Raw genomic sequence first — 16,368 nt, forward strand, 5'->3', positions numbered from 1 at the left:
AAAGTTACTACGACAAGTACGAGATGGAGATCACACGAGTCATCAAACTGGGTGAGTGCTTCCTCTTTGGGCTTGGGAGGGCGTATTTAGGAGGAACCTCGTCTAGCAGGTTTAAAATGGTCGTTACAGGTATGGAGGCAGGAGTGGAAGCGGGTCAGACCAGGATGTTTTTGTCCCACGGGGGCTGCAGAGAAGGGCTGAACTTGAAGGTTGGCTCCCTTTACCTCATCATCGGACCCAAGGAGGACCAATGGGATGTGGACGCGGACAACAACAAGTATGCAAAGGGGGTTAAAATGTGGATAAATACAGCATTTATTGTTGGGAAGTAACAAATAGTCAAAATGTAGTTTTTCACTTGTTATTAATAGCTAACTTAGCATTTTTTGTATATAATTCACAATGTTCACAGAGCTTTGGAAACATGTTATTTTGATAGCATAGAAGTCATGGTAATGTTTGCTAGCTCTTAAACGCCCAATTTGTCAAAACAGTTAAGCCTCCCATATTTGTGGTTCGCCATTCGCAAATTCGCCTGTTCACAGATTTTTTCGTGGGGGGGGAATTGCTGAAAATCTCACTGATTGGCTGTTGTCCTGCTCAGCCCAAAGCAGTAACAGTATTGCTTTGGTGTTAGCTGGTGACATTTTGGAGCCAAGTAAACAATTTGATGTGAGTTGAGGAGCTTCATTTAGCCCAAAGTTGTCCTCTGCCACCATCTTGTGGAATATATAGGTAATTACAACCGCTTTTAGGAGGGGTGTCAATTACTTGCAGAGTTTTATAATTTACGACAGTGATCTGTCCCGGGAATTCACTGTATTGTACAGTATATAATTGACAGTAAAACAACATCAACAACATACATACATACATACATACCTATATGTGTGTATGTGTGTGTGTGTACTTAAGTACCTATCTACAGGAGTTGAATCAGTACTTCTACTTTTACCAGTCCGTCCGTCCCCCCCGTTCCCCCTTTAGCACCTTAGCATCTCTACCTCAGTGTGAGTACTTAAGCCATTTCTGGTGTATTTGTGGTGTGTCAGGTTCGTGTACACATTGGGGGCGGGCACATGGGTGGAGCACTGGCCGTCGCCCGACGACTGCGCCGCCGATATCCTGCGGGACAAATGTGCTAACCTGAACGCCGCAGCCACAGAACTGTCACTCAAGGCCTGCCGCTTGTGAAACGCTTTCTGTTCTGTATGAGCACACATCAGTTGAACTTTTGGTTATTTCCTGTGTTTGGAAATATGTGTGTTTTTTCAAAACAGGAAGTTGAAAATGATTTATGATCTTCTTTCTTTACAATAAAAGCCCTCAAATTCCGAACATGGTTGTCATATGTTAAGGTCATCAAAACAAGAAACAATATTATTTATACCCTCTTATAACAGGGATGTGGCTGTGTTCAAAATTAACCAATTACATTCAAACAGAACACACACAAGTGCCACCATTTAAAGTGCCTCTGATAAACCAAAACAAAGCTCAGCTATTCTACTATACTTTTGCTGACATTTATTTGCTTAGTAGTTACTTAGTTAGTTACTTGGTTACTTTTACATAGCAGTTACTTACTTAGTTGCAAACTGGGGATGTGGCCATGTTCAGAATTAACCCAATAACATTTAAACATGTCAAATGGGAGTCAGCTCACAAATGTCACCACTTAAGGTGCCAAAGTTAAAATGTTTTAGCAGGCTTTTCTTGCCATTTTGGAACATTTTTAAATTTTTGAAATAATTGCAATGGACATAGTCTGTTCAAACTGACGCCATGCCAAGGACCTTTATTCATTTTATAGCATATGTTTTTAACATTAACTTTCATACCTGATCACGGTTCACATTAAAACATTAAAAAAAATAAACATTTTAAACAGCCATTCAAATGTAAAAATAATGTAAGCTCTTGAAAATGTTTTTACATTTTTTTTAAAAAGGCACTAATATGATATATAATCTTTCCCCCCACTTTAAACTAGACAGTCGTTTGAAATTAAAATCTGCATTTAAATGATCATAAACATATGGGGAATGTAAAAAGTTTTTTCCATAATTTTTTTTTCAGCATTTCTATATGGAAGACTGTATAAAGAGTTTAATATAACAATTTATTAACGAATTAACAAGAAAAAAAAATTAGCCCAATGTTTTGGCTGTCCCACGATGAGTTCAGATGCTTTTTTTCTGCACCGTGCTGTACAGTGTGGACACGTCGGGTTCCTCTTGAAGCTTTGGCCTGTAGAACATAGAGCTCATCAGGTAGTACAATAGGACCGTAGCCATACTGTACTTCCATACAGTGAAGATGATTAAAGCGATAAAATTCAACTCAGGGATTTGACTTGAGACTATTTGGAGCCTCCTGATATGACAGACATGGCCACCCAATTTTGTCTATCAGTGAAACTGTTGGCAGGGGCTATTTTTTTCTGACTTTTCCAGGGGGCACTGCTGAGGGAATTTGCCCAAAAAGGCTGCTTCAAACCAAAGTGGCCGACTTTCTGGTTCATTTCGGACATGGGTCCTTTTTTGTGCATCCTGTTATGATAGAGATGTCCACTGAATTTCATGTAGTTCGGTGAAACTAGTGTCTGGGGCTTTTTTTTTTTTCATGGAGTTTGCTCCCAAAATGTCTGCTTCGAACCAAAATAGCCAACTTCCTGTTCAATTTCGGGCCTTTCGTGTTAGACATGTCCACTCAATTTCGTGTCGTTGAATTAAATTGGTGTCAGGGGCAGATTTTTTTTAAATCTAATTTTACAGGAGGCAATGCTGAGGGAATTTGCCCAAAATCGCTGCTTCAACCCAAAATAGCCAATGTCCTGTTCAATTTCGGGGATGGCTTCCTGAGACTTTTGCGTGTCTCCTGTCAAGATAGACATGTTCGCTAAATTTCGTGTTGATGGTAGAAACCTGTGTCAGGGGCAATTTTTTGCCCCCCAGGGGCACGACTGAGGGAATTCGCCCAAAATGGCTGCTTCAAACTAAATTAGCAGACCTCCTGTTCAATTTCAGGGATGGGTCCCTAAGACTTTTTCGTGGCTCTTGACAAGAAAGACATGTCCACCCAATTTCGTGTCGATGGGTGAAACTTGTTTCCAGAACAAATCTTTTCTAACTTTCCAGTGGGCACTATTGAGGAAATGCGCCCAAAATGGCTGCTTAAGACCAAAATAGCCGACTTCCTGTTCAATTTACAGTATGGGCCCTTGAGACTTTTTGTGTGTGTCCTGTTATGAGAGACATGTCCACCCAATTTGTATGTTGATAAGTGAATCTGGTGTTGAAGGGATATATATTTTTCTAACTTTCCATGGTGCAGTACTCAGTGAGATATGGGCGGTCGTGTTGGAGACCTATGAAGGACATCTGTATCGATTTTAAGAGGCTCATAAGAGTCATTAAAATGGGCAGAAAAGGAGGATGCTGAGCTCACCTCGAGACTCTGCTGTCGCTGCAACCGACTGCGCTGTACTCCACACCGTCGTCCTGGTCCCGATTCGCGTTGGCAACGTTGGCATAGGTGGGAGCGTGTTTGGAAAAAGCCACCATGGAGTAGACCAGCTCCTCCTGATGATCCCTGTGACTCTCTGCAGTCGTCTTAGGCTGACCACACTTTGAATTATTTTTCACAATTTTCTTTTTATATAATGTATTTTTTTTTATTTTTATTATTATTATTTATTTATTTTTTTTACATTTTTCAACAAGTTTGCACAGATGTAAAGATATATGTATTTTTAATCGTTTAAAGTTTGGTGTAACCTTTGATATTTGGACTTAACATTTGTTCACACATTAGTAATCAATTTTTTTAATTTGTAATTTTTGGGGGAAAATAATAATAATTGTCATTGCCTCACATTTTAAATAAAAAAAAAAAAAACATTTTAAGCCCTCCAAATATTTTATATTTGATATTTTTAACAATTTTATAATTTTAATAAAAACATTTCAATACATTTTCAACATGCTAAGCATTGTTTTACATGTTAATGCAACTCCTTCAGAAAAAAAAAAATATTTGTAATGTTTGTACCATTTTAATATTAATACAATTTATATTTGAAACATTTGTAATTTCTTTCAAATATTTAAAAAAACATTTTAATGTTATATTTTCTATTTTTAACCTTTATTTTGAATTTTTTTTGAAAATATTTGTAAACGTCTATATGTTTAAGAGAGTAAACAAAATAACTTTTTAATATTTTACAACTATCGACATTTACAACATTTTGTAAATTGTTTAACGTGTCACCATTTAAACATCTTCATTTTTAATATTTAATTTAAAAGATTTAATTTAAAAATATTTCTAATTTAGACTTTTTCCACATATTCAACATTTTGCATATTTCTAACCATTTAATGATTGTTTTAATATTTTTCTAAACATTTTTGAAATTCTTGACACGTGCATTTGTAAATCTGACATTTTTTTTAGTTTTAAATTAAAACATTTTTTTTTACATTTTTGTCTTAGCATTTTCAACATTACATACATTCCATACATTAGGCAAACATATAAAACGTTAAGCACTTAAAACAGAAATCTTTTCCTCACCTGAGCTTTGAACTGTGTTGTGTGTTTTGACGCCATCTTTTTCCTAAATGAACAAACAACAGCAACCATTATCAACCATTTTAACATGAGAAATACATTTTAAAATGTTTTAATATTTTGTATCGTTTTTGTTTACATTATTTTCAAAAAATCTTGAACAAATTATGCAACAATGTATTTATTTAAATTTATGCAAAAATGTAGTAACTTTAAACATTGTCAACATTTATAAACAATTTTATAAATATTTTTATCATATTTAAAATCTTAACAATGAACATATTTCAAAACACATTGTAACATTTGCAAAAATGTTTACCATTTAAAAATACATTAGATCATTTAATAGTTTTCAATTTAAAGAAAAGTTAAAAAAAATGTTTTAAGTCATATTTACTGTTTCGTAACACTTTCAACATTTTTAACATTTTTCCTTAATATTGAATATTTTCAAATTTGTATCATTTTTAACATTTTATCAGCAACAAATTAAAAGACCTAAGTATTTGTAACGTTTTGAGATGTTTATGTTAATATATATATTTTAAACATTTTGGAATTCATATATTTGTTTACATTTTAACAACAATGAGTATAGGAAAAAAAAATCACATTTGTGAAATGTCCTTACATTTTTCATTTTTTCTTTTCTAACATTTTAATCAGACTGAATAATTTCCTTAACATTTTCAGTTTTAAACAATTTCAAAAAATGTTAAAAATGTTCAACATCAGCTTTTTAACATTTTACTCTTTATTAATGTTTCAACAACAACAGAAATGTATATGATTTTTTGGGTGATTTGGAAAATCTTGACATTTTAATCGTATTTCACGACATTTTTATTATATATATATATAAAATATTTAGACAACAACATGGAATATTCTACATTTTTAAATCAGATTTCCTATTTTTTAACATTTTATATTTTCTGACATTTTTCTGACAGCAAAAAAACAATTTCTATGAATTTAAATTTTAATTTCCATTTTTATTACTTAAAATGTACTAACATTTTCAAACCGTTTTAAACCGACCTGAGCATGAGGACGGCAACGAGAAGCAGGATGAGAAGCACGGCTGCCGTGACGCAACCTATAGTTGCCGCCTCCAGTGGACCTGAGGAAGCGGAACATTAATGCGGGCCACACGAATACGCGAGACATGCGTCGGAGCCGTGACCGTGACTTACTAGCCTTGACTTGAAGCCAGAGCGTGGCGTTGAGGCTCCCCAAGGCGTTCCGGGCCTCACAGCGATACTCGCCGCCGTGGTGCTGTCGGTTGTCGCTGATGTTGAAGACGGCCCCTGCGAATTTGGGAGACTCTTCGTTGTCCTTGTACCAAATGTAGCTAGCGTTGGGGTTAGCGTCACTGCTACACGTCAAACTGACCGAGGAACCCACGCTGATGGAACTGGAGGGTATCGCAGAGACATTCGCATGCCGAGGACCGTCTGGGGGAGAAATAATTTTCACATAGTTAAAATGTTAATTTTTTAAAAACTTTTTAAATTTAAATTTTTTTTTAACATGACATTTTTTTTAACATTTTTATCTCATTCAGCATTTTAACATTTTAGGTGTTAAGGTTTTTATCCAGTTAATTATGAATCTTAATAATTGTTAACATTTTATCAAGTACAAAAAAATTAATGGAGTAGTTTGTTAAATGTTATTTAAATATTTTTCATTTCTATCATAGTCAACATAACAACAAGATAAACTGATTAATTGATTGGTTTGTAGTTTTTAAACATGATCATATTCAACATTTTAACATTGTTATAATTTTCTAACATTGTAATGAAGCACAGGAACAAGTTAAAATTTTAGTTATTTTTAAAGATTTTTAAAAAAATATTTTCTTTTACTTTTTTTATCTTGTTTAAATTTTTACAAATATTTTCTATTTTAAAAACAATAATGAAAATAATTGATTGAGTTGCTGTTTTTTTAATTTACATTTTCAATGTTTTAAAATATTTTTGACAGTTTCATCTTATATAAAAAAATGAAATGACTTTCATCATATTTAATTTTCAACATTTAAATTTGTTTTACATTTTTAATATTAAAATGTGATAATATTTTCAAAAAATATTTTCAAATAAAATAATGAATCAACCTGAGCAGCTGGAAGGTAACGAGAACCAGGAGAAAATCGTTTATTTTTTTCCCCTTCTTTTTTAAACAGATTTAAAAAACACTTTAAATATATATTTTTTAACAATTTTTTTAAAAATGTTTTATTTTTAAACATTTTTGAGATTTTTTCTTGTTTTCAGATTTTGAAAAATGTTAAAAATGTTTACATGTTTAAACATTCCAAAAATACATTTATGGAACACGTGAAAAAATATGTTCACCACTACTGATATTAAAGGCCTGCAATATTCAGAAGAATTTTTTTTTTTGGTCAACAGTAGTGCATGATAAATACGAACTGTGAAAAAAATAAATAAATCAGCCATCTCTGTGCCCCTAATTTCATTTTCAAGAGACTACCGCACCTGAGTAAAAACAGCCAACTCGAGATAAGACTTACGAGGTATCTGTAATTTGTGGTACACTCGCAGTCACACACTTTTTTTAAATTTATTTATTGATTTATTTATTTTGTGAGGCTGTGCAGAAACGGCTGTTTTTTTTTTTTTTTTTTTTTCAGAGATCATATTCGTCATGTACTACTGTCAAGTTGTGATGACTGTTTTAAAAAATATGACAAAAATGCTTTTTTTGTTGTTGAAAACTCCCATTTTGAGTGAGGGAAAAAACAAAACAAAAGAAAACTTAAATGCATGTTCTATAGGGTTTAACTCTGAAGATTGACATTCAGACCTTCAAATTGATTTTGGTCTCTCTTCTGGACATCCACATTGACTTTGGGACTTACACTGAACATTTATGAACACCTGTACAGAGTTGACATTTCCATATTTATTCTGGGCCTTGCAGTAGAAGGTTCCCGCATCTTCTGATTGGATGGAGATGAAACTGTAATTTCCTTTCTGCTCCGTGGAGCACAATTTGGTTGTCTTTGTACCAGGTGTAGTTAGCAGCTGGGTTAGCGTCACAGCTGCAGGTCAGACTCAGTGACTGGCCCGCCTGGATGTCTTGTGATGGACTCACGACCAAAAAGGAAGACTTTGGAGCATCTGAGGAACACAACATAGGCCTCATTGGTGAGGTGCTCATTTGAGTCCCAAACTTGTACGTTGAACCCCTGTTTATCATAGCGTTACATTGTTTTGACTTTGTTGGGTGTTTCAAAATGATTAATAGAAGTTTAGAGAAGTAGCAGCTGGTGGAGTTTTCTTCAGTTCTCTCGCTTCTTCTTATTGCGCTTAATTATTTTGCATATCTTCCAATGGACCTCGATGCTGCCCGGCATGCTGTGGCAAGACGTGGTACTACACCGAAGGCGCAGAACTCTAAATTCGGACTTACCTGTACACTGTAAAAACCCGTAAAAAAAATAAAATAAAGATTGTTTATAAATCCATAATATCGCAAGGAAATACTGGACTGTACTCACATTTCACATCAATCATGACAGATTGCGATGTCTTACTCCCCAGCTCGTTCTCCACAGTACAAAAATATTCTGCTGAGTCGGAAGACTGGATGGAGGTGAAGACCAGCTCTGGTCCCTCTCCCACAGCTTGATGGCCTGAAGGCTTTATCTTCTTGTACCAATGTTGTCTATATGATGTTTGGGTGTCAGTTCTGCAGGTCAGAGTCAGTGAATGACGCTCCAGGATCTCATCTGGATCACTCGGCCATATCAAGGGGGCTTTCAGAGCATCTGGAGGAGACGGTAAGATGGAGGAGAAAGTCAGTCAGCAGAGAGTAGACCTCTACCAAGGTCCAACAATCCTAAACATGTCTGCCTCGCTTGACTGAATCCGGACATACAGCATATTGGGGATAAAATTCTACTCGAGTCCCGCATGGTGCCATTAAAGACTCTCAACACGGTTCGTTCTGGTGGGTCATTGCCCCCACTGGGCCCCGATGCAAGCAGACTGTAACGTCCAAAGTGACCACGTTAAATAAATACGAAAATAGTTTAGTTTACTATTTTTTGTTGTGTTATTTCCAAGAAAGCAACCAATTATTTAAAAAATAAATTAAAATGTTAATTTTAGATGTAAAACTTTATTTTGCTATTTCATTTTATTATTTAGAATAAATTCTGCAAACATTCACTGAGAAAAATGAATAAAGCATTACAATCACATTTTAATTAAACAATTTTAGGTGTAAAACGGTTGACTGAACGAAACATATTACAGGACTCTTGATCATACATTTTATTTAAAAAAAATTCTCACACAGGGGAGTGGAGATGGTGAGTGGATATCCTTGCACAGCACATGTGACGTATTCTCCAGGATATAATTTGATTTTGAGGTGTTTGTTCATCTGGGCAGTTGGGCAGTCAACTGGATACATTCCATTCTGCATCCAGCACAAAGACAAAGGAGCCGTCGGACTGCAGCTCATGTGACACGACAGCCAGGCGAACACATAAGAATCTTCCACTTTGACGTCCATCACCTGCAACTGCACATCTGGATGCAAGAGGAGCAAAAAGGTGGGTCCAGGAAATGCATGCTCTCTAGAGTTTAAGTCTGGAGATTGATTTGGCAAGTTGAAAACCTTGCACGTGTTTTAAAGCATCACAGAGGAAGAATGCTTTGGAAGTTTGGTGTTGTCAGTGCCTCACACGCTTGAGACAGTAATTTCAAATAAATTTTAAGACCTCCATATTGACTTTGGTTCGCAAACTGGACCTCCATGTTGAGTTTGGTACTCATAGTTGACCTACTTTTTGACTTTGGTAGTTAACCTAGACATTTACTCTGACTTTGGTACAAAAACTAGGACTCAGTTTTGACTTTGGTACTTGCAGTGGACCACCATATTAACTTTGGTACCTAAACCTGACCTCCAGCTTGACTTTGGTCCTCATGGTAGGACTCCGTTTTGATTTTGGTAGCTAAACTGGTTCTCTATATTAATTTTGGGACTGACACATGACCTCAATAGTGAGTTTGGTATCTAAACTGGAAATCCATATTGGACTTTGGCACTGACCATGACAGTATAAGGTAAAATGCATGCTCCATTCTATTGTGTTTGAGTCTGGATATTGACTTGGTCAGTGTAAAACCTTCCACATGTTGCCGCATCAAAGTATCACAAAGGAAGAATGCTAACATTTGTTGTTGTCAATGACTTAGAAGCTTCCATCCATCCATTTTCTGAGCCGCTTAGCCCAGCTATCAACGGGCAGGAGGCGGGGTACACCCTGAACTGGTTTGCCAGCCAATCGCAGGGCGCAGAGAAACAAACAACCATTCACACTCACACCTACGGACAATTTAGAGTCTTCAATTAACCTACCATGCATGTTTTTTTTTTGGGGGGGGGATGTGGGAGGAAACCGGAGTGGCCGGAGAAAACCCACACAGGCATGGGGAGAACATGCAAACTCCACACAGGCGGGGCCGGGGATTGAACCCCGCTCCTCAGAACTGTGAGGCAGACGCTCTAACCAGTCGTTCACCGTGCCGCCGGCTTAGAAGCTTGAATATTCAAAATTATTTTGGGGGTGTTACAAAAAAATTGATCTTCTCAGCTAAGTTGTATCCCATTGGCATATACAGTAAATACCTGAAATTAAAAGCTAAACTGTTGATTTCTTGTCTTCTATTAATATTTCAATGTTAAACCCAAATGTTTTCCGTGACAAGTACTGTGTTTCACTCTAACCTGCGACTGTCAAAGACGTTCCAGGTAAACTACTTCTCCATTCAAAATTAAATGTGGTGAATTTGAAGCGATACTCAGCAGAATCACTCTCCATCACGTTTTTGATTCTCAGAGTCGATCGTCCATACGATACTGGAGGGTACTCAACACGATCACGGTCATCCAACTGGAGGTTCCGAGGTGGAGAGGGATTTATCCGCATGTAACTAGGATCTGCTCTGAACCAGAATTTTGTGTTGATGTCATAGGTGTGGCTGTAAGCGCAAGTAATGTCCACTGACGAGCCTTTGAGGGCGCAGATGTTTCTGTTGTTGTAAACCACCGTGCTACATTTCTTGACCACACCTGAAAGATTGAACAAGCACTTCAGCATTAGCGAAGAAATAAGTACTACAAATGAGTGCGGCAGGAGTCAACAACTCACACACTTGAGGAGACAAAAGGTGCTGGTGTCCTCTTACAGCACAGGAGTAGCTGTGCTTGGAGTTATGTGGTGGTTTGTAATCCTGGGAGTTTGCATTTTGGATTTCCTCTCCATTCTCATACCAGTTGTATGAAGGAGAAGACCCCAGCGAGCACTTGGTGACACAAGTCAGAGACTTGGTCCAATAGTCTTTCACTTGTATTCTGAGATCTAGAATTGTGTGGAACAAATTGAGATCTCACGTCAAAACACATTTCTTTCAATGCAAATGTGTGAAAGCCCTTTAACACCAAGCAGAATCCGCTTTGCTTCACTGTGGTATTCATTTTGTTTGTGTGTGTGTGTGTGTGTTTTCAAAATTTGTGGACTGTTCCAAAATAAAGTGTATCCTGCAGTTGTTCTGGAGACTATCCCATTTTACGGCTACACTCGGGATTGGTTGCCAGTTTCACACTTCCCATCAGAAGCCAGATTTTTCCTTTATTCTAGTTTAGTTTTTTATTTTATTTGATATATATTTTTTGTCCTTTTTGGCTTTTAGGTCAAGGAGAATGGATAATCTATATCCCTTTTTTTATATATCCCTTTTTTTTTTTTGGGCACAGTTAACTGTGCCAAAGTGGAGTTTTTATCGGGCCACTGTGGTTCTTTGTATTCTGATGGATATTTATTGAAAACTTCAGTCGGACAGAACGAAGTTTTAAAGGAGAGTGACAGAAACGCATATGATGATCAGATTGTAAAAAAAAAAACCTGGGCTGTTCGCTGGCCAATCGCAGGGCACATATAGACAAACAAGCATTCATACTCACATTCCCATACGGACAATTTAGCGTTCAATGAACTCAACGTGCATGTTTTTGGAATGCAGGTCGAAGCCGGAGTACCCTCAGAAAACCCACGCAGGCATGGGGAGAACATGCAAACTCCACACAGGAAAGCCTGAGCCCAGATTCGAACCCTGAACCACAGAGCTGCGAGGCAGATGTGCTACCCACTAGTCACAATGTTGTGAGGTAAAATTGATTTCTCTTAAAAAATCTAATTTGCTATTTTGTTATTTAGTTCTAAATAAAATACCACCTTAATGTGTAAGATGACCAATATTTTTCTTGCAAAAAAATACTCTATAAGGATGTTTTTTTTTTTATTGAAAAGAGAAACATTTGGAACTATTTGTAGTTGTAAGATTATATATTATTTAGTTTTAAAAATGACTTGTGCAAGATTCATTTTTCTCGTAAAATACGATTTTAGAACAATATTTATAAAGATTAATTTAAATGGGAAAATGTAACTTTTGTGTAAGAATTTGTTTTTGTAAAAATGTATTTGATAGATCTTTAAAATATTAGATTTTTTTGGTGTGTGTGCACGTGGGGGGAATACCAAGGATTACAAAATATGCTTTTTCTTCTCAAAATTTGATTGTGTTCGTTAAGTATTTTTAAATATATATTTTAAAATTACATTTTATTATTGTAAGACTACTTTTTGTGTAAATTTGTCAAAATGTTTCTGACTCCACCCACACCACGAGACTGAACAAAAAAAGATGAACAGATGAAGATTTTCCTGCTTGGTGTAAAGGTGGAAAGTGAGTATCGATACCATTGACAGTCAGATTGACTCCAGGCATGACAGTGTAGCTTCCTTCCATCTCGTGGTTTGTTACGAATCTGAATTTGTACACGCCCGCGTCGCTTTCTCTCAGCTCTCTGATTGACAAATGGCACCGGTCACCTTGACAGTCAAAGTGCAGACGACCAGAGTACTCAGGATCCAAGGTCAGATCTTCAGGGTTGTAATTGGAACCTTTGGTGAACCAGAACCTCTTGACAACGTCGTGTTTTGGCCTTTTGTTGTTCGCGGGTACCAGAAGGAGCAATGGAACGCCACTGTGGTTCCTGTCTGGCCACAGATGGTGGTCTGATCATAATAGCCTCCCCAGTCAATCGTCGCCAATCCTTGGACAACTGAAACACAGTTTCAAAATAATATGCAAATTTACTCATGGAATATTATGCTATTTTTATTTTTTTTTACATGCATGGGTTCATCTGGAAAAAAAAAAAAAATCTACTGTACTTTATTATTGTATCATTGTATTATAATCATTGACATTTTTCTAGAATTATGACTTTAAAAATAAAAAAAATTAAAAAAAGAAACTACAATATTTCTTTTTAAAATTTGACCTAATTTTCATAAGAATCTTTTCAGTTTTTTGTTTCTCGTAAAAATTCAAATCCTTCTCGGAAGATTAGATATTTTGGGGTGAAAAAACTTTTTGTGTCAATTATATTGTAAAATGCAATCTCTTTTTTAATGCAATTTTATCCGTGTAAGATTAATTTCAATTAAAAAAAAAAACGGATATTTTTTGCAATATTAGATCCAGATCTGATCCAGATTAAAATTCGCAAATAATCTAAATGGAACATGTTAAATTGAGTGGAACATCTCAGTTGTTGACAAACTTGTTGTGTGTTTGTCAAACTGTTTCAATCCAGATCCGATCCAGACTACACATTTGTAAGCAAGCTAAATGGAATGCGAAATTCCATTAAACATGTTATATCTCTTTCAAATGACGTCAAAACTGCTGTAATTACGTCAATCCATATTTTAAACTGGACCTGATCCAGATCATGCTTTTGAAGCAATGTAAATGTAACACCTAAAAGTCCCGTGAACCTATCTCTCTCAGGTCTTATCCATCAATGCACTTCCCCACGGAGCCTGCGGTCCACTGATTTAAGTCTCCTCACTGTGCCTTGCATCATCAGGCAAACTCGGTGACAGAGCCTTTAGCCTCGCAGCATTTACCCCCTGGAACTAACCTCCCATGCACCAACATCGGACAGTTTCAAATCGGCACTGAAACGGCACTTGTTCACCCAGGCCTTTGGCACCTACCTTGATTGTTCTGTTGTTGTGATTGTCTTTTTTTATGTAAAGCATCCTTGTAATTGTTATTATTTTCATCTTTGGTCCAGATTACATTTTTGGAAGCAATGTGACTAACATGTTAACATCCATTGTTCAGACACTATACACCATTTACATATTTGTTGTGTTGTATGTAGCATTTTATTATGTTTGAAAGACATTCTTCCTCTTTTTCTCATTGACATGCATGAACGCACTTTGCACTGTTAAAAAAAAAAGATAAGATGGCCGAATGCTTCTTACTTTTACTTTCTTTGCAAACTGTTTTCACGGAACGTCTAGTTTTTATTAACCCGAAGTGCACTTTTTTACGTGACGCCAGTTTTTTAAAGTCAATTGAACACGTTATATCTCTGTCAAATGTCAGATTTGTTGCGTTTACTGCTATGTCAAACTATGTTTTAAACCTAATCTAGATTCCATGTTTGGAAGTGATCTAAAATTGATATGTAAAAGCTCTATGAACTCCTGATATGCAGCACATTGAAGCAATGTAACACATCAAGGTAAATGTAATATTTGAACGCTCAATAAACACGTTATAGTGCTGTTAATTTTGTCATATTTGTTGTGTGTTGGGCAAAATGTTTTATAATCCAGATCAGATCCAGATTACGCATTTGAAAGCACTGTAAATCTAACTCCCAACCCCAGCCAGTTGTTGAGAGCATTTTAATTCTTTTGTAAAATTTTGTGGAGAAGAGAAGTGAAATGGGCATCTGGACAGAAGCCTTGGTGAAGTTCTGCTATTCTCTCTCAACTCATCTTTGAAAGATTTAAATCATCGGGAAGACGTTTTCTGTGGTAGGAAGTCAAACAAACCGTTAGTATCAAAGAGCAGAAAACCGTACGTGAATTTGTGTGCCGCTTTAAAGTTGATCGATTTCTCAGTTGCTTCGTCATCCCTGGAGAAAAGAAACTTTTTAACGACAAGGGCACACTATGTTTTTGTTGATAAGGTAGACAATAAAATGGAGAAAATCTGCATTTGAATTCATTCAGACCCAGTCACTGTAACCAACGTCAAAATGTAGGCGAGGTTGTACCTTGTACGCCGAAGAGCAAGATGACAAATATGACAGATCCCTTTTGCGCACTCCAGCTCATATTTGCTGCTTATGTGAATTGGATGCTCGCCGCTCATCACAGTCTCTGCGTGGAAGAATTAAGAGGGGGACCGCTGGCCTTCTTCCGCTTTCCCTCGTTGATATGCATGATCACACATTGCACGGAGAGAGAGAAAAAAAAAAAAGATGAAATCAACAAATGCTTCTTGCTTTCACTTTCACACACTTTGTTTCCCAGACTGTCTACATTTCTACAAAAGTGCACTTTTGGAATGACATATTGGCAGTTTGCTATGACTATTTGAAAGCAACAAATAAATGGCAACTGTGTGAAAGAATGACGAAATATAGACTGTAATATTTCTAAGAGAAACTTTCAAATTGTAATTGAGAAATAAGGACTGGGTTCATGTTCAACTTTAAGCTATTCATATGACATGCATAAAACCTACCAGAGAATGCAGAAACCTCTTCCCAACCAACTGAACCTCCTGCCACCCAAGGTAAAACTTCCTAGAACCGCCACTGATGTCATGGGTGTCCCTAATTAGGTGTCTGATGAGCGTACAGTCACTTCCCTTTGGATATTTTTAATACAGCGATTACAATGAGCTTGACAACATACTCCTATAACAGGATGCATTCGATCCCCCCCCCCCCCCCCAAACGAGTTTTTCATTTTACTTAGTTTGTGGTTTTGAATGATGAAAAAGTAGAACAGATGATTAGTCGAGGTTAGCCTAAAAAAAAAAAAGTAACCACAAAGTAACCACACACCACTCACACTTGTCCCGATTGCTTTGAGGTACGTTTGCGCCAAAATTTCCAGAAACTATATTTTAGGAAGAGATCCCCTGTTGCAAACATGCCAGGTTCCTCTAAAAGTTCCTAGTTCCGGGGAAAAGCTCCTGCTGTGCAAAAGCCCCTTACTGGTCTCCTGGTAGGGTCTTGTTTTGGCCTAGAATTATTATTTTAGTTTTTATTATTTGAGATGAGGTTGACAATATGGACTAAAGTGTGCTGTGATGATACTGTTTAGGGTCTAACTACTGTAGCGATTATGTATGAAATAAGAATTGTAATTAATTTAGGATACAGTAATAAGCCGGGAGCGACGTTTGCGTTACTTCCGGTTTATCGTAAAATTCGATTTGATTGTTAAAATCAAACTAATGTCTCAAAGGGCACCACAATAATTTTTTGAAGTTTAACATTAGGTGAAATGACGACAAACCTTTTTTAAATCAGTCTCATGATCTGTAGGTTGCTACACTCTACGACATTTTGAGTCCTAAATTACAGAGGTTTATTTAAATTCAGAACACACAGAAAATACGACCGCGAGTGGAATTTTATGGCATATTTAATGAAACAGACAAATACAAACTACAACAAGAAAATAACACTAAGGGTAAACGAAAGAAAGAAAATAAGGTGTACGAAAATGGAAATTAGGACATCGTGTGTGGTCGCTGGGCTAAACTAAATGAGCGTGTGAGCGTTTAATCCGTTGAGTCTGAGCGAGAGAAGGCAAAATTGGGATTTCGTATGAAGCTAGTAATT

The 16,368-nt window shown here is 36.4% G+C and overlaps 1 protein-coding gene across 1 annotated transcript; it reads right to left on the reverse strand.

The window, feature by feature from the left end:
* Positions 1-1,772: 1,772 nt before the first annotated feature.
* On the reverse strand, positions 1,773-15,284 carry LOC133404324 (B-cell receptor CD22-like). The gene is given in 14 exon segments (XM_061680096.1): positions 1,773-2,250; positions 3,451-3,620; positions 4,582-4,624; positions 5,623-5,704; positions 5,778-6,038; positions 7,478-7,586; positions 7,588-7,739; positions 8,120-8,389; positions 8,919-9,158; positions 10,363-10,707; positions 10,787-10,996; positions 12,398-12,762; positions 14,785-14,938; positions 15,258-15,284. Coding segments are annotated over 12 exon segments (1,998 nt in total). The 5' UTR covers positions 12,447-12,762; positions 14,785-14,938; positions 15,258-15,284; the 3' UTR covers positions 1,773-2,183.
* Between the last annotated feature and the right edge of the window lie 1,084 nt (positions 15,285-16,368).

This window comes from Phycodurus eques, chromosome 6, assembly GCF_024500275.1.
Source record: "Phycodurus eques isolate BA_2022a chromosome 6, UOR_Pequ_1.1, whole genome shotgun sequence".
NCBI lineage: Eukaryota > Metazoa > Chordata > Actinopteri > Syngnathiformes > Syngnathidae > Phycodurus > Phycodurus eques.